Raw genomic sequence first — 26,411 nt, forward strand, 5'->3', positions numbered from 1 at the left:
GTGAAGGCAGGACATGGCAAACCATCTCCAAATGTCTCTCGCCTTGAAAATCCTATGGGGTCATCATAGGTCAGTTTTGACTTGACGGCCACATCACAAGAACGTGATCAGATTCATCAATAGCTATTTGGCTTGGTAGCTGAATGGAGTTTTCAGATTCAGGGGCTGTGTGCCTTGGAATACCAGCTGCAGAAGGACAAAACGCTTGACCATGTGAATGAAGTTGCCGTCTGCTGAGGCAGACTATTGGCTTATTGGAGATGGTGCTGTCTACTGATTGGCCACAGCTCTCCAGGATCTTTGGTAGAGAGCTTTCGCAGCACCTGCTACCAGATCCTTCTTAACGGCAGATGCTGGGGATTGAATCTGGGATCTACATCATGCGAAGCCGGTGCTCTAACCGTGAGCTGCAACCCCATCTCATGAGTACAAAGGAGGCATGTTACCATCATACCCTCCTTCTAGAGCTTCCAGTAACATGCAGCTGAACATCCTTGTCAGGAAGCAGCCCGAATCTGTCCTTGATACCTGGTTCAGAATAACTGAAGAATACTTGAATCAAGAAATACACAAGACAATAGAGCAGATAATTAAATTTCCTCTCACTGCAAAAACAAGGCTGTTGGGTATACTAGCAAAAAAAGCTCCCCAAGAATTTGAATGAATTGTGCTGGAATTTAATAACTGCTGCACGAGTAGAAATTGCAACAAGTTGGAAATATGATAAAGGTCTCACGGTAGAATGTTGGGAAGACAAAATCAGAGAATACACTACGAAGGCCAAACTAACGAATCTTGTAAATCGATGCCCGAACCATGAATTAGAAGAGAAATGGAATCTTTATTTTCTGTATGAATCTGAATCGATTATGTAAATATAAAATAATTCAAGCATTGGAAATTGATAATATCTAAGATATAATAATTGGAATAGTAAAAATACTTTGGAGTAAACAAATGACAAATATTTTAAGATTTTATAAGGTCTCTCTAGTATCAGGATCCATTATGTAGCATGTACTTTGTACAATGGTGGGTAGATATCTTCTATGTAGCTTTATCTATTTTCAATTACTTTCTCTTTTCTCTGTTTTGTTTAATGTATGTTGAAAATAATAAAAAATATTATATAAAAAAAGAATACTTGATTCAAGAACAAGGATCAGTTCTGAAATACTTAAGACAAGGCACAGAAAGTGATGTTCAAAGTGTCTGTATTTCCTAACAGGCACCAATATCCACAGCATTAAATAGGGGTACATTTCGGCTACTTTGTTTGAGGGTAGAGTTTGGCTGTCTTATTGGAATTTTCTGTCTTGAAACATGCAAACACATATAAGAACATAAGAAAGAGCCTGCTGGATCAGACCAGAGTCCATCTAGTCCAGCACTTTGCTATTCGCAGTGGCCCACCAGATGCCTTTGGGAGCTCACATGCAGGATGTGAAAGCAATGGCCTTCTGCTGCTGCTGCTCTTGAGCACCTGGTCTGCTAAGACATTTGCAGTCTCAGATCAAGGAGGATCAAGATTGATAGCCAGAGACCTTCATAAATCTATTCAAGCCCCTTTTAAAGCTATCCAGGTTAGCGGCCATCACTACCTCCTGTGGCAGCACATTCCAAACACCAATCACGAGTTGCATGAAAAAATGCTTCCTTTTATTAGTCCTAATTCTTCCCCCCAGCATTTTCAATGTATGCCCCCTGGTTCTAGTATTGTGAGAAAGAGAGAAAAAATTCTCTCTGTTAACCTTTTCTACCCCGTGCGTTCTACCCCATTTTCTACAAGCTTTCAGGCACCAGCGGAATGAGGGTTGTCACGCTGCTGCTTCAGGTAGTTACATGCTGAATGCTTGCAGGATCATGGCCATGCACCATGATCTTTGACTGGAGGTAGGCAGAAATAGACACATTACTGATGCCGATGCGTTTGTGAGGCCCTGTTCCCCCATGTATCTACTTTGTGGCAATCTGAATACCACATTCTGGGTACAAACAGCATGCATTGCTTGGCTTGTGAAGCTCCGGTGGCATCTGGCCAGCTGAGGTTGGCAACAGGCAGCACAGTCCTGATCCAGGAAGGTCATCTTGCTCTGGCCCACCTGGATGACATTCTCAGCCCCCTCCCCTTTCTGATCCATATCATTGTCTCCTGGTCACCCGTTCAGCTTGTCTCAGATGCACACAGCACCAGATGCTTCTCCCCTTCCTCATAATTATAATTATGGCCCAAATGTCATTATCAAATGTCAAAATACAGCTGCGAACAAGTCAACAGAACCAGCAGATCGCGACCAAAACCACCAAAAATGTGCAAAATTAAATTAAGTTGCCCAGTTAGTCTCCCAGCAAGGAACTGACCCAGTGGGGCCGTCAATCACAGCGATGTTCAAGCGAGTGGAAGGAGGTGGGGGAAAGAGAGGCCGTGGAGGGGAAAGCTGAGAGAAAGAAACCATTAGCCAGACAAGACCACTGATTTAATTATCATTGGGGAATGAGCTAATGTGCCATTTTGATGCATGGGGATGACTGGCTGGATTTTAATTCTGCATTAGAGACCCTATCGGAGAGGTGGGGAGGATAAAAAAATCTTCTGCTATAGTTGGGAGTGGGGGGAAGGAATGCAACTGTCAGCCCGTGGGCCAAACCTTGTTGCTGCTTGGCCCACTACCCAGCTGTCCACCTTCGAAATTCCTGGGCTCATTTGCTCCGCAATCCCAGTTACACGTCGCTCCCAGGGCAGCTCACAATAAAAAAGGTTAAACACACAATCATATTTAAACATGCAAAATCCATTTATAGATAGCAGCGGGAATAACCAGCAAGACCCGGAAACAGCAGCCAAGTCAGCGGCATCGGATATCCAATAACTTACTAAGAACACTGCGGGCCCCACGCTTAAAAGAAAACGACAGTGAAACGTGAAGACAGTGCAATAAACAATGCTTTAAAACACCAGCCTGTCGAAAGCCGTTAACACACTAGACATTAAATGGGAAATGAAACCAACCAATCTGGTTCGTTCTGTTGATAAAAATGGAACCAAACGGGACACATCAAAATGAATGAGTGTGAATGAAAAAAACAAACTTGTTTTGCTTTCCATTCATTGCCCCCATTTCTTTACCTTGGCAAGGTGTACCAATGCAGTAGAGTCATTTTGAATGGGACGCCTTGGCTGGAACAGCAGGTAGAAGTCACAGTGAAGGTACCAGGGTGGGGGATATGGGTGCCAACCTCCAGGTGGGGCCTGAGGATCTCCCACCATTATAATTGTTCTCCAGATGACAGAGATCAGTTCTTCAGGAGAAAATGGCCCCTCTGAAGGCTGAACTCTATGGTATTGTACCCTGCCCAGAATCCGCCCCCCAAAAGCTCCAGCTTCCCTAAAAAATCTCCTGGTATTTACCCTCCCAGAGCTGCCAATCCTAGTGGAGAGTGGGAGTGAAAGTAGCCCCACTGAAAAACTGAAAACACGGGTGGCCCTATTCAAGAGAATTATAGGTACACACTTGAGAATTGCTGAAAAATTGCCGCAGGGGGGAAAGAACAGAAAGGCAACTGCAAATTAGCCATACAAAACAGCATCAAACTATAGTGAGGAATTGGCTGCATGCCTAACAATGACGTAATGGGAACTATCCAATAGCTACTAGAAATACTGGCACAAATTACCATCCTCGCAGCAACGAATGTCAGATATCTATGCTTGCTGGCATCAGCCAGGTTACTTCCCACACTGCCTAGAAAGCACCTCTTTGCACCCAACGCCTAGCAGCACAAAAGAACTGAATAATGATTGCACAAGTTCAATAAAACTTGTTCTAGACACAAACCCAGTGCCACCCCCGTCCCCTGCGGGTGACTCTGCCAGCACTCAGTGAAGCTGGAGGAACTGTGCAACATCAATATATTTCCTCCCTTTCTTCTCAGAACTGTCGTAACCACTTCGGAAACCATTAGTTATATGCAAACGTGTGGTGGGGCTTTTTTGCTTTCGAAAACAAAAAGTGCAGACGTTTGCCACATCCTTCCTATTTCATAACTATCCAGCAGTACTTTGGTGCACGGAGCCGAAAACGTTTGGCGCTCAGCATGTCGCTTCCCATTTGGGAGTGGACGGCGGCCTCTACTGGCTCCGACACAACTCTTTTTATTTTATCGACTCGCAAGCTTGGTAATGGCATCCGTTTTCGGGAGGGGGCAAATTCTTGCAGTGTCTCCTTCGTGGCTGGTTCCATTTTGAGCAAATTACAGATAAATGCGGTTCCATGATCAGGCAAAGCTGCTCTGAATTAAGGCCCTACGCAATTAACCTCCTGCTCAGATGACCCGCCTGTGATCCAGAAAATCATTAGCAAAAGCTGTGAAAGCCAGGCCCGGCCATCTGGTTTGCATTTGGCCAGGCGTGGAGACGCATAGGCTGAGGGTTATTTTCTCAATTTATTGATCGGCTCAGTAGGCCGTACAACTTACAAAAAAGCAGCTGGGGAGAAATGGGGATTGATAGCCCTAAAAGAGCCCACATTGCAAAGAAATATGCCATGGAAACCATTCCCAGTTCCCGGCAAAAGCAGGATTTAGCTCAAGGATGCAGGGTCGAAAGGCAGAAATCCTTCTAATGCCGATTTCTTTTAAAACAACCCGCTGGATCAAACCAGCCACCCATTTATGCCTGCAAACTTACCAGCTGGCCATCACCTTCCTCTGCTGTTTATTCCCAGCAGCCAGCATTTAATGGTAGACTGTCTTTGAACATGGAAGTTCCATGTTTGTTATTGTGACTTGACCTTGCATTTGTCATACCCATTTAATAAGTTAATGGCCCTCATCATCTCTAACTGGAGGCATTCAGTACACATTGTCCCTCGGGGACAGGGCGGTATAAAAGCTGAAAGTATAAATAAATAAATAAATAAATAAATAAATTGTGAGAAGGCGCACTTTGTTTTCTCTGCTTTGGACTTGCCACTGGGTGATGCCACTGGGTGATACCAAGTTTAATCAGTCAATTAATATGAAAGGTTAGTATCCTGCATCCTCAGCTGCTCCCTTAAAAGAACAAAAAAAAAACCCCAGTGACAGAGGCCCCTTCCGCACACGCAGAATAATGCACTTTCAATCCACTTTCGCTTCCGCACAGAAGCTGAATTTTGCAATGTGCGGGAATAGCCGTCCACTTGCCAACGGTTATTGAAAGTGGATTGAAGAAGTGCGATGATAGCGTGTCGCGGAAGGGGCAGCTTTATTGATTGGGGCATGGGAGTAGCTGCAATGGGGGAAATCTGGGGCATCTTGCCCCAGGCACCACCATTGCAGGCACATGTTGGGGCCAGGGGCAGGTTGGGGCAGGGCAGGGTCGGGAGGGGGTGCAAGGGCAGTTTATGCCCCGTGCGCAGTCCCCCCCCCTTCGTCACTGAATTAGGGGAATGGTTCCTGTTGCTCTTTTCACATTTTTAGTGTAGGTAGAAGAAGAGTTTGGATTTATACCCCATCTTTCTCTCCTGTAAGGTGACTTAAGGTGGCTTACAAACTCCTTTCTCTTCCTCTCCCCCACAGACACATTGTGAGGGGGGTAAAGCTGAGAGAGTTCCAAAGAACTGTGACTAGCATCACTAGCCCAAGGTCACCCAGGAGGAATGTAGAAGTGCGGAAACACATATGGTTAACCAGATAAGCTTTTGCCACTCAGGTGGAGGAGTGGGGAATCAAATCCAGTTCGCCAGATTAGAATCCACCTGCTCTTAAGTACTACACCAGTGGTTCTCAACCTTCCTAATGCCCCGACCCTTTAATACAGTTCCTCATGTTGTGGTGACCCCCAACCCTAACATTTATCCATTTTACAGATGGAGAAAACTGATGCAGAGAGTCTTAGGAGACCCCTGTGAAAGGGTCGTTCGACCCCCAAAGGGGTCCTGACCCACAGGTTGAGAACCACTGCACTACACCATGTTGGCTGTACAATGACAGTGTGTGGGGTGGGGGAGGGGAGGGATCACAGTGGAATGAAGCACCCTCAGACTCTCTGTCTTATCCTCATGACTGGGAACCTGATTTTTTTTGGGGGGGGAACTCTTTACTATTTGGAGAAGCCCTCATGTGTGTACACTTGTAGGCTGTGTGCATATGTTGGTCCCAGTTGGGGATGCTATTTGAGTGGAAAGGTGCCACAGGAATATTTTGAATAATAAATAAATGTTCTAACAAACACAGCTTACTGCTCTGATTTTACCAACTGGGAATTACTTTGGCTCAGGGATGGAGCATCTGCTTTCCATGCAGAACATTTCTGGTTCAACCCAATAAAAATATCTCACAGAGTAGCTGTTGAGAAAGGTCTGCTAAAGGTCCTGTAGAGGACTGATTATTATTCACTGGTGATTTGTCCAATAGTGGGGCTAAGTCAGCAGTGGCGTAGGAGGTTAAGAGCCCGTGTATCTAATCTGGAGGAACCAAGTTTGATTCTCAGCTCTGCCATCTGAGCTGTGGAGGCTTATCTGGGGAATTCAGATTAGCCTGTACACTCCCACACACGCCACCTAGGTGACCTTGGGCTAGTCACAGCTTCTCGGAGCTCTCTCAGCCCCACCTACCTCACAGGGTGTTTGTTGTGGGGGGGGGGGGAAGGGCAAGGAGATTGTAAGTTCCTTTGAGTCTCCTGCAGGAGAGAAAAGGGGGATATAAATCCAAACTCTTCTTCTTCTTCTTCTTAAGTTTCCTCCGAGGTCGAGATTTCTGTCCTGATACAATCCGACTTGCAAAGTTGAAGAACCTGGAAGCTCCGTGGTCAATAAGAGCAGAAAATCCCCAATGGTTTCCCCTTGCGTCAGGATTTAGCTTTTTTCGGGTCACTCACCCATCCAACACAAGATTGAAGATTGGCAGCTTTCAAAAAAAACTTTTAAATGTAATATCAATATTCTTTATATCAATATTGTGGAGCTGCTATCTTTTTTTTTTAAGGGAAATGCCTGCTGTTGATCTCTGCGAGGAGTGGGGTTTTTTAGCACCTCTAAAAAAACAAAAATAATGATAGCAGCCCACAGAATATCAATGAAAGAAAAGTTAATATTACATTTAAAAGACTCAAAATCTTGTGTCAATCTTGTGTTGGACTGGGGAGCAACCTGGAAGCGGGGGCAGGAAGCTGCGTAAGCTACACAGCAGGAAGTGTAAACATGGAAATGCGAGGAGTCCCAACTGTGAAGGCACTGCAGGGCGAGGAGCATCATGGGAAGGGCTCCATTTTTAATGGGATGAGCTGTTAGCAGAGTAGATAATAACTACGTTCCATTTCCCTAGATATTGGGAGGGGGAGAGATCAAGCCATCTCTTGATCTCATGGAGGAGTGCCAGGTTGGTGACAGAGCTCAGGTCTACTGCCGCAAATGAACCAAGGTGCCTAGGTCTACCGCCTGAAGTCGGTGATGGCGCCCAGGTCTACCGCCCAAAGTTGGTGAGCACAGCCTGGGCATTGAGCTGCAGGAGAGTCTATGTGCAAGGACCTAGCCCCGCCCCCCGATATGATTAGATGGCGTGCACCAAGGGACATGTGACACATGGTATGCCCCTGATCATGAACGAAGGAGGACAATGAACTGGAAACAATGACATCACATATAATTAGAGGAAAGATCATGAATGTTCCTTGGGGGATGAATTGTGGGATGGAAAGAAAAAGGATCCAAATATGCCACAGAAGCCCGCATTCTGTAATTGGGCTGTAAGCAAACCTTCTCCCATTTTGCTGCCTTGACATAGGCCATTTATGCACTCAAGGGCCCCTTCCACACATGCAAAATAATGCATTTTCAAACCACTTTCACAACTGTTTGCAAGTGGATTTTGCCATTCCGCACAGCTTCAAAGAGCACTGAAAGCAGTTTGAAAGTGCATTATTCTGCATGTGCGGAATGAGCCATCGTCTGCTTCATAGAAAGAGTTTATCCCCTGTGGAATTGATTCTCTCTAATGCACGTGTTACAGAGGACTCAGATCAGACTCTCATTGGGGTTTGAAAACCTAGCAAAGGGCATTTCCACCTGCCCCCAGCTTCACAGGGAAAGCAAAAGGAATCAGTATGCATTTCACTTTCCTCAGATTTGCTTGCTCCTCCCAGCTTCCATCGCCCACTCAGTGGCAGTTCCTCTGGCAGGGATAGAACAAGGAAGTGGGGGACAAGCAAAAGGGTGGATCTGCGTGGCTGCGTGGTGTGGAGACCTCCCTACAAATGGCAAATGGCAGAAAAGATCCACTGCACAGCACACAGCTGCACAGGACATTGTAAGTGCCCCAAAGGCCACAAACAGCACAACCAATAACACTCATCCTTACCTCCATGAGGTCTATCAGCCACAAGAGTCGCTCCTGGAAGGTGAGATCAAGCAAACAATTTTTGCAAAGGGAGAAAAAAAGATGAAAAAAGAGAAAAAAAGAGGGAAATATATTAAAAGCCAAGGAAAACAAGGCTGGATGCAATAATGTAACCCTCCCTTATCTGAACTTGGCAAGACCAATGAACAAGCATCGGTTCAGTGTGTTTATTTCACATCAAAACAAGAGGTGTGTTATTTCTAGGATTGCCAACTTTTAAACCTGGTTTTTGCCCCTGTGCTTTTAAGCATGGTCGATTCTGCATGGTCCAAATATCCCGGGTTGAGCAAGGGAAATATCCCGGTTTGCCCAAGATGTTTGCACAGTTCCCGATCCTAAAGCGGGTTTGTCCTGTGATATTTCCCTCATACCGGGTTTTTTTTAAAGTGCTCAAATTATTATCTTTTCCCATAATCCCGTGTTGAATCTGTTTCCGTGCGAATGCCACGGGAGTCAAACTGATTTATTTTTCTCACCCTGCCACCTGATCTCCTGCTTTACAGAATGTCAGTTTCATTTCTGCTGAGTTGCAGCCCGCCCTTTCTGAAACATTCCCCAAACAAGTTTTCTGCCCTTTGACTGCTCTTCCAGAAGCCAGGTTCTGCCCAGTATTGGTCAAAAGTTTTTACTTTGTATAGCACAACTTGTATAGCACAACTTTGTATAGCACAACGTGTTGCTCACTGCACTGGCTCCTGGACACGCCAATCAGAAGCATTGCCTTTGGGAGAGGGGAAGAGCCAATCAAAATGCAGAACACCGGGGATGTTCAAGCATACGTGCTGCATCTGTGTTGTAACAACAACAAAAAACCTGGGCTTGTGTGAAAGAAATAGGAAATATTCCTCCTGGTCTTAACTTGATTTGTTCATGGAAATGGGCAGCCGTGCGAAGGGAGAAACTAGGATAAAATATACCCGGATTTTAAAATACCAAATGTAACCCGATATTATGCTGTGCAGAACTGACCCATGATAGACATTGGAGAGTGACTATGCTGTGCTATGTCCCCTTTGCTAATTTTCACAGCTTTAAAAAAGAAAACAAAAGCTAGGCTTTGAGATCCCCTTCTGCCCAGGTCTGTTGTCAACCCTTAAAGATTGTGCAGTTCCAGAAGAAAGGTAAGTCCGTTCTCCATCTTGGACTGTTTTTGGCAAAGGTTTCCTCCAATTTATCCTTGTGAGGTCCAAACTGCATCCTGCACAGAGCCAGCATTGTACAACAGTCAGACCTTCAGCCAAGGCCTACAGAGATTTGCGTTCAAATTGTCTTGAAGCTTACTGACTGGTCTTGAGCCACTCAGTGATTATCAGTTTATCCTACCTGACAAGGTTGTTTTGAGAAAAAAAACGGGGAGGTGCACTGATCTGAATACAGTTGACAGGACTCCTGCTTGGGCAGGAGACCTCCTGTTGGCCACCATCACTCCGAGTAAGGAGGGACCTCAGTAGAATCCAATGTCAGAGTCCGCCCTCCTAAAATCATTCTCCAGTCTAGAGATCAGTTCTCTTGTCTAGAGATCAGTTGTAATTCTGGAGATCTCCAGACCCCACCTAAAGGTTGGCAACTACCTCTGTAACCCAGAAGTCCCTCCTTCCCCCCAGTAGCTGATTGGCGGCTAACAGCTAACCTGCTTCTCAGGTGTTAAAGGAAGGCCTTATCTGCACACAGCACTTCCCCCATTTCAAAGGTGCTTCCGTTTAACTCGAAATTTGTCTGCACTATCCTCCTTGAAATGTCCTATTCTGGCTGCTATAATTTTTTGCTCACTTTTCCCCCCATGGATGCTCTACAGCCATGCTACATAGTTTCACAGATTTGATGCTCCTTACAAAAATGGGAGGGGGGGAGAAATGCACGAAAACCCAGAAAAATTAAGAGGAGGGGGGGCAAAGGAGTGAGGCTGGAGACCTGAAATATGGTGGAGCAAAGGAGAGGTTTGGTGACTACAGAGGGGGGCATGGAAAACGGCCCACCGTTTTGGTGGGAAAGAATGTTTCAGTATGATCGCACAGTGAAAGAAGCTGGCTCAGAAACGTTTCAGGAAGAAACACTGCTGTAAAAGTGTTTTCAGAAACAACAGAGAAAAACAAGGTGGCCGGAAACATTTCCACATCCAAAAGGGGGGAAACAGTGCAGAACTTCGCCAAGGAAACGTTCCAATTGCAGGCTGGGAACAATATAAATGTGAAAAGGGCCAAAAAGCATCCCATTTAAGGGCAGGGAGAGAACAATGGAGCTTTTCATCATCCTTTTGAGGGCAGTGTTTTCTACCCCTCCACTGGCTATAGGCAGAGATGTCACACAGTGACTGTGCTTGCACCCAGTGCAACGGTCCCCTCTGCATCGGAGCAAAGGAGGTTTTCCTTTGTTTTGATTTAATAGGCAAAGCCCTAGGACCTCACAATCCAGTGTCCAGAAAGAGCTTGGTTATATGTGGGAGCTCTCAAAGCAAGCAAGCTGCATTGTGTCCCATGCAGGGGAAAATCCCTGTGTGCCCACAGCCCAGAAAATGTAGAGGCTGGCTTCAAGGAGTGAAGTTTGGGCTCTGTTCTCTTCCCGGACTGGCGCTTCCTCATTCCCCCCTCCCCAAATGTCTGCCTTGCAGCCACGGCCATCAGCAGCTGGTCTGATTAAAACTGGATTTGCATTTCCGAGGCTGCTAATGTGTCGATAATGAAAGGTGTTTTATGGCCGGCAAATTAATTTAGGGGCTGCGAGGCTGAACACATACAGGCGATTATGACAACTTAATTAGACGGCATGTGCAATGAGATCTTTGAGACATCAGAACGTTGACCTGGGCTTGCTAGAAGGGAGGGGGGGGGCATGAAGGCTGGTTGTGAAGGGAAATGGTCTATCTTTCTATCTCTACCCCTACTCAGAAGGGATGGGCAGAAATAGTAGCAAAAGGAACCTGTTAGGGGAGAGGCGAACAAGCTTTGCCCATCCAGTCATAGATGTATTATTTCTATCACATATCCTTTTTTAGCCTACCTTTTCTCAAAGGCCCCTTCCGCACACGCAAAATAATGCGTTTTCAAACCACTTTCACAACTGTTCGCAAGTGGATTTTGCCATTCCACACAGCTTCAAAGAGCACTGAAAGCAGTTTGAAAGTGCATTATTCTGCATGTGCGGAATGAACCAAAGACTTTCCTCAAATACTTCCTCTTAGCCTGCCTTTCCTCAAAGACTTTCCTCAAAGCCACGCCCTCCTCATTTTATCCTCACAACATCTCTGTGAGATAGGTTAGACCAGGGGTAGGGAACCTGCGGCTCTCCAGATGTTCAGGAACTACAATTCCCATCAGCCTCTGTCAGCATGGCCAATTGGCCATGCTGGTAGGGGCTGATGGGAATTGTAGTTCCTGAACATCTGGAGAGCCGCAGGTTCCCTACCCCTGGGTTAGACTAAGACCAAGTGTAAGACCACTTCGTAAGCCACCTTCAATTCAATAAGGTAGAAAGGCGGTTAATGAATGTTTTAAATCGAGCAATCGATGAAGTGGTTGGAGTCCAAAATCACGAAGTGAACTTCACAGCACAGTAAGGATTTGAACTTCCCTGTCTTAGACCAGGGGTCTTCAAACTATGGCCCTCCAGATGTTCATGGACTACAATTCCCATCAGCCCCTGCCAGCATGGCCAAGTGGTAGGACTCATGGGAATTGTAGTCTATGAACATCTGGAGGGCCATAGTTTGAAGACCCCTGTCTTAGACTAACACTTGAAAGAGCTGCACCAAGCTGTTTCGCCAGTAAATAAATAATGACAAGATATGTCACCTGCCTTTCAAATTCCCATCTCGCTGTCTCTGCTAGGTGCTCAGAGTGGTACATGGAGGGTTTCTGCCTCCCAGTTTTTCCTCAGAACAACCTGGTGAGGTAGATTAAGCTGAAAGAAAGAGTGACCACGCAGCAGTGGTGAAGTGGTTAAGAACAGGTGCACTCTAATCTGGAGGAACAGGGTTTGATTCCCCGCTCTGCTGCTTGAGCTGTGGAGGCTTATCTGGTGAACTAGATTAGCTTGTGCACTCCAACACATGCCAGCTGGGTGACCTTGGGCTAGTCGCAGTTCTTCTGAGCTCTCTCAGCCCTACCTGCCTCACAGGGTGTTTGTTGGGGGGGAGGGGGGGAAAGAAGCTTGTAAGCCACCTTGAGTCTCCTTATTGGAGAGAAAGGGGGGATTTAAATTCAACTCTTCTTCTTCTTCTTCTAACATGACTACACAAGTTCCAAGGAAAGAGTGAGGATTTTTTTAAAAATTCAATTTAGTGATTTAACACTCTGCCTTCAATTTAAAACAACCACAACTACCTCAAGGTAACTTGCATAAAAGAAATTAGAAACATAAAAACTCCCCTCAACTAAAATCAGCTGTCGAAGAAAATGAAACAATGAGCCACCACTCCTATTTAAATCAGCATACTGTCTTAGCATTTTTCTAGCCCTTCTAGTTCAGAATTCCCAAACCTGGGGGGAAAATTCAGATGGAAAGAATTTTGGAAGCATCTCTAATATTTTCAGGGGAGACTTGGGCCCGTCGTCTCTGATTTTCAGTAAATATCTAAGTTGGCCACAGGAACAAGGAATGCTGGGAAGTGTGTGCACTTTTCTTTAAAGCAGACTCAAAAGCAGACCCAAGCTGACCATGCTACATATCAGGGCACTCGCAGAGAACCAAGCTCACCAACCCGAGCCGAACTGACTGTGGTGGAGGTGAAATGACTTCCGGTTGAGGAGACGGTGTCGCTGTAAGACATGATGGAGTAGGAGTCCGTGCCGGTCCCAGTCCCTGACGGCTGACGAGCCTTCATGAATTCAATCTCCCTCTTCAGGACCAGGTTGTCAAAGCGGTCCAGATCCTGAGGAGATATTACTCCCCTGACCTCCGACAAGAGTGAGAACTATGCAGAAAGCAAGGAAACAGTTATTGTCCTGCAGTTTCAATCTGTGTTGCATTCCGCCTGAATTCCAGTTTCACAAAATCAATGTCTAAATGAACCCCTGCATGAATACTTTGCCTCAGCATTCGGTTTTGTAATTTGTAGCCCATCAATATCTCGCATTACTGACATGCACCTGCAACAGGGCCACCATGACATGTAATTGCACAAAGATTCTTTTAATGCAGTGTTTTGCAGTTTGACTCATGTATTGCTGCACAGTGGTGAAACATTACACCGAAAGGAATCTCTCCTAAACACTGGAAACGTTCCCCAGGCAATTGGTTCATTCTATTATGCATGGTGGTAAAAAAAAGGTATGTCAGTTTTGGATAGAGATACTTAAACTTAACATAGCTGTAACATAGCTTAAACTTAACATAGCAGAATTATTTCTGCTGTACATCATAGAGAATAAATGTAAGAAATATGAAGTACTTATGATTCATATGGTTACAGTTGCAAGACTGGTGATTCCTCAGAAATGGAAAGGTTCAAAGTTATCAATGAAAGAAAAATGGACTGCAAAATTGATAGATTTGTGTGTGTGTGTATTTATCTATCAGACTTAATATACCGCCCCATCCTCAGCTCTGGGTGGTGTACAACCAATAAACCAAACATTTTAAAATACCAGTTAAAAACGTAAATAACAATCAGCTCCAACCTCCATCCTAAAATCAGATTATGACAAACATAAACAATGGACTCATCGGGCGGTCAACCTAATGTGGACGAGCCCCCAAGGTGGAATATGGGATGCGGGGTTTTTAGCAGAAATGGACAAACTCACAAACAGAATAAAAAGGCAAGACCCAGAGGGGCATCTTCACATTTGGAAACCATTTATGACCCACCTGATGAAATGCAAAAAAAAAAAAAAAGATTTGTTAACCATAGGCTTTGTACATTAGACAGTAGTGAGTAGATTTAATTGTAGTAGAAATCAGACATTATTACAAGCATTTCAGTACAATGACAAAAAGTGATGATTTAGAAAAAGAGATTAGTCTTGTCTTTGTGAAGAAGTGGGAAGTTTTTGTTTTGATTTTAGGGTGGAACATGTGTTAGACTGAAAGTTTTGAAACTGTATTATTGATTTATTTTTAATGGCACATTAATAAAGGTGAAATTTAAGAAAGAATGAATCTTGGCACAATCACATGTATGATCACATCGAGATTGCTTTTGTGCAGGGTTTTACTAATGGACAAGTGCACTTTAAAAATATAGAATATGTGTGCTATCAGTTCCACTGAGGAAACAAGAATGATTAATTCAGATTGTCAAAAGATTCAGGGATAAATATGGATAGGGAGAGTTTTTAGATGCACCTCTAATTGGAAGGGATGGTCCTGAATCTGCTCACCAGTGACAACCCAAGTGGAACGTGATGGGCAGTAAGTTCAGCATTGACAGATTGTAGCGTTCCTTTACTCAATGAGTAGTTAACTAACTGTGGAATTTACTGCCACAGGACACTCTGATGGCCACAAGTCAAGGGAACATTAGACAAATGGTTATTATAGGTGATGATTAAATGGAAACACTGGGTGGATCCAACCATCCACCAAGGAGCCTTCCCCCAATCAAAGAAGCTGTCCTTTGCTCTAACTAAAATGGCCCTTCTTCCAGGAGAAGAGCCATTTAAGGTGGAGGAAGACTTCAAACTTTGTTCAGTGGAGCACAAATATAATGTTAGAAACCTTTTCTCTGGGTTTAGAGACAGTAAACCTCTGAATGTCAGTTTCTGGGAGGCAACCACTACAAGGGGCCCTGGTCTTTGTGCCCTGCTTTGCAGACTTTCTAGCAGCACCTGGTTGGCCAGTGTGTAAAACAGAACACTAGATGAAATGGGCCATTAATCTGATCCACTGTGGCTGCTCTTATATAAGCTTCAATTACTGCTCCATGCCCTCAGTTGCATTGGTTAGCCCCAACCTTCCCACTCCTCCGCCAGGACTCTCTGCCTTACCTTGGCATGAGTATTGAGCAGTTCGAAGAGGGCCATGACGAGGGCATCGACCGAGATGTTGCTTTCCTTGTACTCGTCCAGGTAGTAGCCCATAGTGGCTCTCTCCGGTTCATTCAGCAGATGCCGTGCATGTTCCTCCAACATGACCCGGCTCTGGTTCACCAGGCTGCTCAGGGTGACCTGGGATCCTGCCAGACCCCTGTAGAAAGAGGGCTGGAAGGAGCAAACCATTAGCACAACTTGATATGGGGAATGTATTTATTGATTTAAATGTATCACATCTCCTTCACTATCCTGGTCTGAAGGTTTCTGGAATGGCAAACCAAGATAATATCCCATTAATGGAAAGATGGCCATACCAGTTTACAAGTAGGGGCATGCTTGTTACATTCCATTTTTTCCAAACGCCCAGAGTGCTCCCTCCCATGGCCGAATGCTCAAACATGCCTACTGCATTAAATTATCTAAAGCAGCCTGTTTTAAAGCTCACTGTTTTAGTTTAACAGGCTGTTAGAAAAACAAATAATTGTCCAAAACAGGTTATGAACATTATAGCACTTTTCACAAACACCTTTTAAAATGTTTTGAGGCAGGAAATAAAATGTTTCCTCCATGGCGTTCCACATTGTTTTTACCCCATTTGACAATGAACTAGAAAAGTGGGAAATCATGTAATAGCAGCCATGGATCATCTTGAGGAGGTGAGTGTGGACATACATCATGGTAAAGCAGTGGTTCTCAACCTTCCTAATGCCGCGACCCTTTAATACAGTTCCTCATGTTGTGGTGACCCCCAACCTTAACATTTATCCATTTTATAGATGGAGAACACTGATGCAGAGAGTCTTAGGCGACCCCTGTGAAAGGGTCGTTGGACCCCCAAAGGGGTCCCGACCCCCAGGTTGAGAAGCACTGTGGTAAAGGGAAAGGGAATTGAAAACATTTTAGAAATGGTGATTTGTGGAGAAAAGGCTATTATATTTTACTTAATTTACACCTTCATTTTATTTATTTTACAGAATTTTTTCTGTATTTTACAGAATATTTTACAGAATTTCTACCCTCATGAGGGTTATCACAGAAAAATAGTTTGGGTGGTGCCAGAAGAAATTCTGAAAACCAGAGAGCTCACGTGGGATGATTTCTGGGGAAGATTTCTAGGGGATGATTTAATGCTCTCTGCCTGAGAAGAACCAAGATATGTGAAAAGGATAAATGATGTGAAAAGGTTTTTCAAAGAGGCAGCGTTAACTAGGCACAATAAGAAACTCAAAATGGTTTCATTTGTCTGCAGATTTTTTTTTAAAAGGCAGACTAGACTAACTAGAAGACTTGGGCAGCATTTCTACAATAATTCTTTTCGGATAATTCCTAAACTGCATATACAAAAAGGTTTATCAACCATCCTTGCACTTAAGTCTTTGAAGAAGCCTTTTCTTTCGAGGGCCAAAACCTTTTTTGGTCTTTTGCATTTTCTCAAATCTGAAGATGCAGTTATTGTTTTAAAGTTTTCATGAGCACCACTTAAAGGACTGGAATCAGCAGAAGGCTGCCTATTAAAACAAGAGCAGTGATTACAAGTACCTTTCAACCAAAATCACACCGATTGTTCTCAAGTGAAACTATAATGGGTGCTTCTGGGGCATCTTTTGACCTTCAGAATCAGCAGTCAATCAACCATTGCTTCAAAGGGGAGGATCTTTGAGGATGTGTTGGGCATGCAAAGGAACCCCAGTGGGAAGTCTCTGGCATTTCCAGTGGAAAGATCTTGGGAATCAGGTTTTGGGAAACATCCTTCTTTGCCTGAACTTTGGACAGCCTCTGCCAGGTAAGACAATACTATGCTAGATAGACCAATAGTCTGATTTGATGCAGACTTTATGGGAGTGGTTTTAGCTAACTGATAGACTCGCAGTGGTGGCGAACCTTTGGCACTCCAGATGTTATGGACTACAATTCCCATCAGCCCCTGCCAGCATGGCCAATTGGGAATGATGGGAATTGTAGTCCATAACATCTGGAGTGCCAAAGGTTCACCACCACGGTGATAGGGCAAATTCCCACTGCCTCCTTAGCACGGTTTCGGGCCACTTACTAACACGGTTTCATCGACGTCCTCCCCATGACTTCTGTGGCAGCAACCGTTTCTGACGCTCGTTTTACCCATTAATGTGTGTCCCGGCAGAACCTGGATGCAAGTGGGTTGAGCCCCGTTACCACAGTTTACGGCTGTTCCGAGGGGAGGAACAAGGTTTGGAACCTGGAGTTGTTCCCCGCCCCAGAGCGTGACGTGCATTTCGCGCAGCCAATGAGTGCAGTCTACTTCCGGGTTGATGGAACAATCACGTTTCTGAGCATGTGCAATACAAGTGAAGGATCGCCTGTTCACCGATTTAACGGTAAAACTTTCAGAAAATAGTTGTTGTACAGTAAATGACAAGTATTCATAGTGGTTGCACTTCAGCGTTTGCACAGGCTTTTTAATGGGTAAAAATGGGTAGTGTTTCTGAAGTGGCTAACAGGTCCCGCCCAACTGAACACCGACCAATCAGATTAGGGCAATGAAGCACGATCACATGGCTGTGGGGATTGCAACGATGCCTGCACCCGGGAGTGTCTGCTGTGTGCTCGCTGTGGTGGGGAGGGAGAAACTGCGATGAGGAGGACACGGATTCACAAGGAACAGGTTTGGATCCGCTTGCAATTTTCAAGTGGGAATTCGCCCATAGAGTGTCTGCTTTGCATATAGAAGGGCCCAGAGTGGATTTTGAGAAGAGATCTCAGGCAGATGGACTTGGAAAAAACCTTTTTCTGGCCAAGGCCCTAGAAAGCAGCTGGTAGTTTCAGTGGCAGTAGCATTTCCAGAACCCAGTGAGAGAACAATTCAATCTCCTTGAACATACTATCACAGACCAGAATGCCACAACAAATGAACAAACAGGCAAACAAAAACCTTCAAAGGGAACATTCAATGTGAATGTGCTAAATTAAAATTAATCAGGCAACTAAACATTTCATGCATTCCTGGCTTAAATAGAGACTTGGATTTTCTTTCCCACAGCTATCCCAAATAGCTTTAAAGGATCCACTTTATAGAAGTTTTGATTGGTTATTCTTAATATGCTTTGCCACACTATATAACATTGTATCAGTATCAGCATGGAGTAGTGGTTAAGAGCAGGTGGACGCTAATCTGGAGAACCGGGTTTGATTCCCCACTCTTCCACATGAGTGGTGGAGTCTCATTTGATGAACAGGATTTGTTTCTTTGTGCCTACATATGAAGCCTGCTTGGTAATCTTGGGCTAGTCACAGTTCTCTCAGAGCTCTGTCAGCCCCACCTACCTCACAAGGTGTCTGATCTGGGGAGAGGAAGGGAAAGAGTTTGTAAGCTGCTTTGAGTTTCCTCACACAAGAGAAAGGTGGGGTATAAATCCAGACTCTTCTTGTTTTTAAATTAAAGTTGTCACCTAGCTTATCTGTTCAAACCTCTGCCCTCTCTCGTTGTCCATTATTTATTTATTTACATTATTTATAGTCCGCCTTTCTCTTGGAGGCTCAAGGTGGATTATATATAGCGAGTCAATTCAGTCAATAAAACAAGACATTCAGTAACTGATGCTGTGGGATTTTAGACGTCTGGAAACATCAGAAAGAACTGAAACACAACATGATACATTAAGCATTGCAGAGGTTATGTGATCCGATTCTGCTACAATAGGCTCTACACATCAGTACAGACCACATTCCCAATCATTTAACTGGGTAACTTTGTGAACCAATTTGTGCAGTGTAACCCTATTAACTGCTATTTGTAATCACTAATTCTGTTTCAGAGGCCCCTTCCGCACTCGCAAAATAATGCGCTTTCAAACCACTTTCACAACTGTTTGCAAGTGGATTTTGCTATTCTGCACAGCTTCAAAGAGCACTGAAAGCAGTTTGAAAGTGCATTATTCTGCTAGTGCGGAATGAGCCAGACATGCAGAGACTTCACGGGGTTTTATGAAGGGATCCACATCTAAACTGTTTACTTTCTTTTATCCCAGAGAATTTACACTTCAAAGGTTCACGAGAAAACCTACTCTGCGGACCCTTCCGCACATGCAGAATAACACACTTTCAATCCACTTTCACAATTGTTTGCAAGTGGATTTTGCTATTCTGCACAATAAAATTCAGCTGCAAAGTGGATTGAAAGTGGATTGAAAGTATATTATTCTGCATGTGTGAGTCTGTGTCTTAACACTTCCCTCTCCCGGAATCTTCCCCATAAAAAGGATTCCCAGTTTTCTTTCCGCTTATCTGAAGAAGTGAGCCGTGACTCATGGAAACTCATACTGAAATCAATGTTGTCAGTCTTGAAGGCAACGCTGGACTTTAGCTTCAGAAGGTTGAGCAAAATGGACCAATGGTCTGACTTGGGATAAGGCAGCTTCACATGCTCAGAGGAACACTGGAAACATGAAGTTGCTTCAGTTGATTCATACAGTGTAGTGTAGCGGTTAAGAGTGGTGGACTCTAGTCTGGAAAACTGGGTTTGATTCCCCACTCCTCCACATGAAGCCTGCTGGGTGACCTAAGGCTAGTCACAGTTCTCTCAGAACTCTCTCAGCCCCAGCAGCTGAACAAGGTGTCTGTTGTAAATAGAGGAAGGGAAGGAATTTGTAAGCCGCTTTGAGACTCCTTAAGAGGTATAAATCCAAACTCTTCTTCTCTTCTTCTTAATGCTAGCCATGGGTCCCAAAGACTGCAGACTAATCCATTCCAGGTCTTGTACTGGACTAGTTAGTGAAAGAAAATACTTTTGCTAGATGCTTCCATGGAAACAGGGTTGTTTGAAACCCTCAGATCTGGGGAGAAATTCAATTTGATGGGGAATGTCAAAAGCCCCCATACTTATATTGGGAGGGGGACTGCAACAGGTTAAATCAGCATGGGAGACCTCAGTTGGTTGACACGATAAGTGTTAGAAAATGATGCACCACTATATCTATTGTTGGACTGTTTTCCCTGACAAAGACATTCAAAACACATTAAGAATTATTCATCAAAATGTAATTGCACCTAATTGGATTTGCTGGTGGTGGCATTTCCCTGCCTATTAGCATGCCCCCCTTCACACTTGTTCACTGTGCATAGCTGCTTGAAAGGAGGCCTGCCTGCACTGATTAAAAACATAATCACCCCGGCTTGCAGAACAAGAAATATCTCATTAGTCGGTCCATTTTATTTTACAAATGGCTTTCGTATGTCTGCAGGCTTCTGGGACTGAAAAGCTCACAGCGCCCTGTGGCACCTTTAAAACCATAATGCCTTGCACCAGAAGTGTTCATGGACTGGAACCAACTTTATCTGGAACATGGAACAGCAGCTTAATGTGGCAGATATATATAAATACAAGCATGCAAAGAAGAAAAAAACACATTTGTAAATAGTGAGCTCCAAAGAGAAGCAGTGGCGTAATGGTTAAGAGCAGGTGAACTCTAGTCTGGAGGAACCGGGTTTGATTCCCTGCTCTGCCACTTGAGCAGTGGAGGCTTATCTGGGGAAGTCAGATTAGCCTGTGCAACACATGCCAGCTGGGTGATCTTGGCCTAGTCACAGTACTGTGGAACTCTCTCATCCCCATCTACCTCACAGGGTGCTTGTTGTGAGGGGGGAAGGGAAAGGCGTTTTGTAAGCCCCTTTGAGTCTCCTTACAGGAGAGAAAGGGGGGAAATAAATCCATCTTCTCCTTCTTTTTCTTCGAAGACTTCCAAAGGCAAGGAGGGAAGAATGTAGCTCTGTATTTTGGAGCAGGTATACTTGTGATACTGTGCAACAAAACTTTTCTCTGGATTTTGTAGCAGGGAAGAAGAAAATGTTTCTTATTTTGCTTTTAGGCCGCAAACAATGCTGTTCCAACAGCCTCAGTTCCCAGGTGCCAGGAGAGAGACAACTTTAAGCAGCTCTTAACCAGGCTGTATCTCCCAAAATTCACCTGCATGAGTAATAGAGAAATAGTAGTTTCTGGCAGTTCCTAGAGAGGCAAGACACTTCCAGATTTCTCTGAAAATGACATGGTGCAGTTGCTGGCAGCTGTACCCTAGTGCCGCTGTCCCATTGGTCTTGTTGGTTGCTAGGCTGTGCTTGGAAACCCTAGTCTGTCCTCAGAAGCTGAATCTCCAGGGGGACTCTGGAGATCAGTTGTAATTTCAGGAGAACTGCAGACCTCACCTGGAAATTAGCAACCCTACCTGGGTGGGTTTTCTCAACAACTTTCCTCACCACATACACATTTTCTCAGAGAAGGCTGCAACAAACAGACATCTATTCCTAAGAACATCAGAACATAAGAACATAAGAACAAGCCAGCTGGATCAGACCAGAGTCCATCTAGTCCAGCTCTCTGCTACTCGTAGTGGCCCACCAGGTGCCCTCGAGAGCTCACATGCAGGATGTGAAAGCAATGGCCTTCTGTGGCTATTGCTCCCGAGCACCTGGTCTGCTAAGGCATTTGCAATCACAGATCAAAGAGGATCAAGATTGGTAGCCATAAATCGACTTCTCCTCCATAAATCTCTCCAAGCCCCTTTTAAAGCTATCCAGGTTAGTGGCCATCACCACCTCCTGTGGCAGCATATTCCAAACACCAATCACACGTTGCGTGAAGAAGTGTTTCCTTTTATTAGTCCTAATTCTTCCCCCCAGCATTTTCAATGAATGCCCCCTGGTTCTAGTATTGTGAGAAAGAGAGAAAAATTTCTCTCTGTCAACATTTTCTACCCCATGCATAATTTTATAGACTTCAATTATATCCCCCCTCAGACGTCTCCTCTCCAAACTAAAGAGTCCCAAACCAAGAAAACCAAATTGGGGTAAGATTCCAGAGGTGACTCTCCAGTTCGATTTGAAAGCCAGGGTGTTTTGTAAACACTCTGATGGTCTTCATTCTTCTTCCCAGGCTTGGGGATGCAAAGTGGCATAAAAGGTGTTGCAAACCAGAGAGACTGGCAGTGGGCCATAAACACACCTTGCCAAAGAGAGACTCTCCTAAGTCTCTTATCAGCAGGAGCCACCTGCAAAACTTAAGCAGCTGATTTCCATTTGAAAGGAGGAAGCCTCCCAGAGAAGAGCTAGATGATTCCCCATCAGCACCTTGCAATTTGGATGATCCATAAGACGTTTAAGGTGAGACGGAGATGCTGATGTTGATTTAAAAATCAACGGAAAAAGGGCCGCAGAGGAAACACATGTATGAATCGCAGAACCGTTCTGATCTCTCCCTATGGTACGAGCAGAAGAAACTCTGTTGCGATAAGCTCAGCGCTCAGAGGGCTAGGCAAAACAGACAACAGGCCCATGCATGAAATCAATTTTCTGGATGACACCGCTGCAGGGAAGCTGGTTGTCTGGAAGTTTTAAAACTCCCTGCTAACATAAATAACGGCGCATCCAGGAGGAAGCGCATTTAGACAATTTCTTCTGATGCACGAACGTTCTGCATGCAGGGAGAGTATTTAGGAGAGACCCGTCACCTACGCACCCTCGCCCCGATCGCAGCTTGAAGTCAACTGTCCAGACAAAGATCTCGCTCGGTTCCATTCACAGCATAAATGGGCCGTAAGGTGGCCAGGAATATTGCGACCACCGAAGGCAACTTCGTACAGGTATATGCTTGCTCTCATTTGAAGGGCTGTACGATATAAAGTCGTGTGTGTAAAGTGCAAACCCTCACCACCTCCAGAAAGCCCTCATTGTGGCCAACGAACATACCACCCAAAAGTGCAAACTCTGGGTGGGAATGCCCTGGCCCCCAGGAATGCCCCAGGCATCCCCCCTCTCCATGCCAGTGTCCATTTCAAACACCAGCACAGGCCCACCACAGTTGGGACATCTGGCTTTTGCAGTGGTGGGGCTGGGGTAAATGCACTGGCAAAGTGGGCACTCACACCAGCACAAGGCCGCCCCCCACGGATTGGGCTGCCCGAGTGATTATTGATTCATTTCGAACTCAATGATAACGTACTTTTCTCCCCAATGAGGATGTCAGGTGACTTATCATGGTTCTCCCATCTTTCATTTTACTCACACAGCAACAAGCTCATGAGATATGTTAGACTTGCATTTTCCAGTTGGTGGGTCCTGAACCAAAACTGATTTGCAAAGGCTGTGAGCAGGAGTCACAAGCATTTGCAGCACTGCTGATTTTCTATTTAAAGCAAGTCACCATACCATCTAAATTTGGACATGTGGGTCACCATTCCCAAAAGGTGGGAAATCACTGGGTTAGGCTGAGAGACTGTGAAATGTCAAGGTCAGCTGGTGATCTTCCATGGCAGAGTAAGGATTCAAATCCAGTTGCCCCAGGTCCTAGTCCAGTACTCAAACAGTACACCATAACAGTGTTGGGAAAGACACTTCTCTGCCTAAGTCTCAGACAGCTGTTGCTAGTCAGGGAACTGAATGGTAAGTCAGGTGGACCAATGGACTGACTCCATATAAGTCAAATTCATATATAGTCTCTACAAAAGGATCCGCTGTTGTTCAGACGTTGACCATCCTGTTTGCATGAAGAGAGTCCCAGATTTCATCCCTAGAATGTCAAATTAATTCCAGGTAGCAGGTGTTGGGAAAGACCTGCTTTTGACTAAGATCTTAGAGAGTCTCTGCCATCTGAAAACAGTAATGTTCTCCCAGGATCCAAAAAGTTCTTACCTTTGTGTTCACCTCTGCTATGTGGTCTCCGACAGCCCTAGAAAGAAAAGAAGCATCATTAGCATCATTCTGAAGATAGGAATTCAAGGAAAATGAGCTTGATTTTTCTGTTTAAAAAGTACTGAACTTGAAGAATAATAATAATTGGATTTATATCCCCCTTTTTCTCCTGTAAGGAGACTCAAAGGGGCTTTCAAACTCCCTTCCCCCCTCACAGCAAACACCCTGTGAAGTAGGTGGGGCTGAGAGAGCTCAGAACTGTGACTAGCCCAAGGTCACCTAGCTGGCATGTGCTGGAGTGCACAGGCTAATCTGAATTCCCCAGATAAGCCTCCACAGCTCAAGCAGCAGAGTGGGAAATCAAACCCGGTTCCTCCAGATTAGAGTACACCTGCTCTTAACCACAACGCTACTTCTGCTTTAGAAGATTTTCACCTGGCATCCTTATTTAGGAAGTAGTCTATTCTGTTCACTTGATATTCTAATAACTAATTTAAGGGTTTTTAATAGCTTCTGATTTTAGGATTTCTTTAAATTACTGGATTTGAGTCCAGTAGATACCAGCAAGATTACCAGGGTGTAAACCTTCTAGAGTCAAAACTCCCTTCATTAGATACAAAGGTGTTACTGGATTCAAATCTAGCTGTTTTACTGTAAAACAACATAACTATTCTTGGAAGCTGAAATCACTAGACAACTTTATGAATGAGTTTTTACAAGTTGCCAGCCATTATTAGGATCTTTGAAAGGCGGAGTATACTTTTTTCACTAAATTCATTCATGACCCCAGAAGCAAGCCCAACTGCCAGCAACCAAGCTTACTCCCAGGTAAAGGATTGCATTTTAGTTCTTCGCATGAAAATCAGTGGGGTTTAACAGCGCTTAAAAGGGTTACCTACACTGCTTCCCCAAAACTAGGTCTTAGGTTTAATGCTAATAATTGAGCCCAGTGGCCCAGGCCAGCCTAGATTGGGAGGGCACTCTGTTTGCACGTGCCCACAGAGAGGCCACCTCTGGCACCTGTGCCATAGGTTCACCACCACTGGAATAGACTATCTCTGTAGGTATACACACCCAGTTGGGTTGACCATAGTCTCTCCAATCTGAGAACTGGTGATCCACTTGGTTTCGTCCACTGTGGTCCGCGCATGGGGCAGCCTCCCAACATCTTTGACGGTCATGATGAGGTGGCGCGAGGACTTGAGGATTTTCACTGCTTCGTCATGGGGAAGACTCAGGAAGCTTCTGCCGTTCACCTCCAGGATCTGATCCCCAACCTACGAGTGATGGAAAAAGAGATGGCACTGAAGGACAAGGATCACACAGAACCCCTAAAACACCACGGACTTGGGTTGCTTATTCCAGACATTAAAACCGAATCTCACCGTCTTCAGATACACGTTTGGTGCTATTTCGTATTAAGATATTATTTCATTGCTGCAAACTGGAATATGCATTTTCTTCAAAAGAATCAAGCAAAGCTCAGATCTTCAATGTATTGTCGAAGGCTTTCACAGCTGGAATCACTTGGGTGCTGTGTGGTTTCCGGACTTAACCCGCTTATGGCGATGTTCTAGCAGCAACATTCTCTCCCACATGACATTTTCGCCTGCCATCTGCTGGCTGCAGCATCTTCAAGAGGATCCTCAGGAGATGCACCAGCCACAGATCTGAAGTAGCAAGATAAGCATTCAGAAGAAGAATGCTACTAGCTAACAACCATACAGCTCCATGGAATCGCAAGCACTGCTCAGATCACTTGGGGGGAAAAGATTTTGGAATCCTTTTTCAGCACAGCTGCTGTCTATTCCCCCTCGTCCAAATTCCCATGGGTCAACTGTGATTTTCAGACCATTACCTCACTCATGGTAAACTGCCTGCTATTGACAGAGACTGTTTTTTTTCCAGTGTGGCTTCTGCTCTGGGGAATGGGCTTCCTTAAGAACTGAGGGGTATTCCCTTATTGAAGATCTTCAGGATATACTGCAAGTGTTGCCTGTTTGCCAGGGCTTTTAGTTGGACATGAGCAGCAGGCACCTTTTTGCTTGAGCAGGGAGGTGTTTCAAACTTGTTTATTTATCTTGTAAATATAAAGTATTAAATTCTTCAAAAGGAATACATATCAAATAAAACAACTGCACGCTTAATTAGCATCATATAAATATTTTACCTCCATCTTCACATCCATCTGAGATACGACTATCTTACAGAATCTTACATTCTGTCTCTCTATCTAATGTACCAGTATCTCATATGCATATCTAACTCGTATAACAAAGATTTAAAAACCTGAAAGAAAAAAAAAACCTAATACAGTATCATCTAAAAGGAGAAGAAACTAATTATCCACACTTCATTCATCCGAGCCATACTGTTCTTTCGTGAGACCATATTCTTTCCCATTTTTTCTTC

At 44.6% G+C, this 26,411-nt stretch overlaps 1 protein-coding gene across 2 annotated transcripts in view; it reads right to left on the bottom strand.

The window, feature by feature from the left end:
* The window catches only part of WHRN (whirlin), a 130,443-nt gene that overhangs the window by 13,192 nt on the left and 90,840 nt on the right, over positions 1–26,411 (bottom strand). The window contains exons 4-8 of one of the 2 annotated variants that reach the window (XM_048513474.1): positions 25,074–25,276; positions 24,000–24,036; positions 15,300–15,512; positions 13,073–13,285; positions 8,338–8,370 (exon numbers count right to left, since the gene is read on the bottom strand). In XM_048513474.1, coding sequence (XP_048369431.1) covers positions 8,338–8,370; positions 13,073–13,285; positions 15,300–15,512; positions 24,000–24,036; positions 25,074–25,276 — 699 coding nt within the window. The remainder of the gene's footprint in view (positions 1–8,337; positions 8,371–13,072; positions 13,286–15,299; positions 15,513–23,999; positions 24,037–25,073; positions 25,277–26,411) is intronic. The other variant, XM_048513475.1, reaches the window with a different exon arrangement.

Source organism: Sphaerodactylus townsendi, linkage group LG12, assembly GCF_021028975.2.
Source record: "Sphaerodactylus townsendi isolate TG3544 linkage group LG12, MPM_Stown_v2.3, whole genome shotgun sequence".
Lineage (NCBI taxonomy): Eukaryota > Metazoa > Chordata > Lepidosauria > Squamata > Sphaerodactylidae > Sphaerodactylus > Sphaerodactylus townsendi.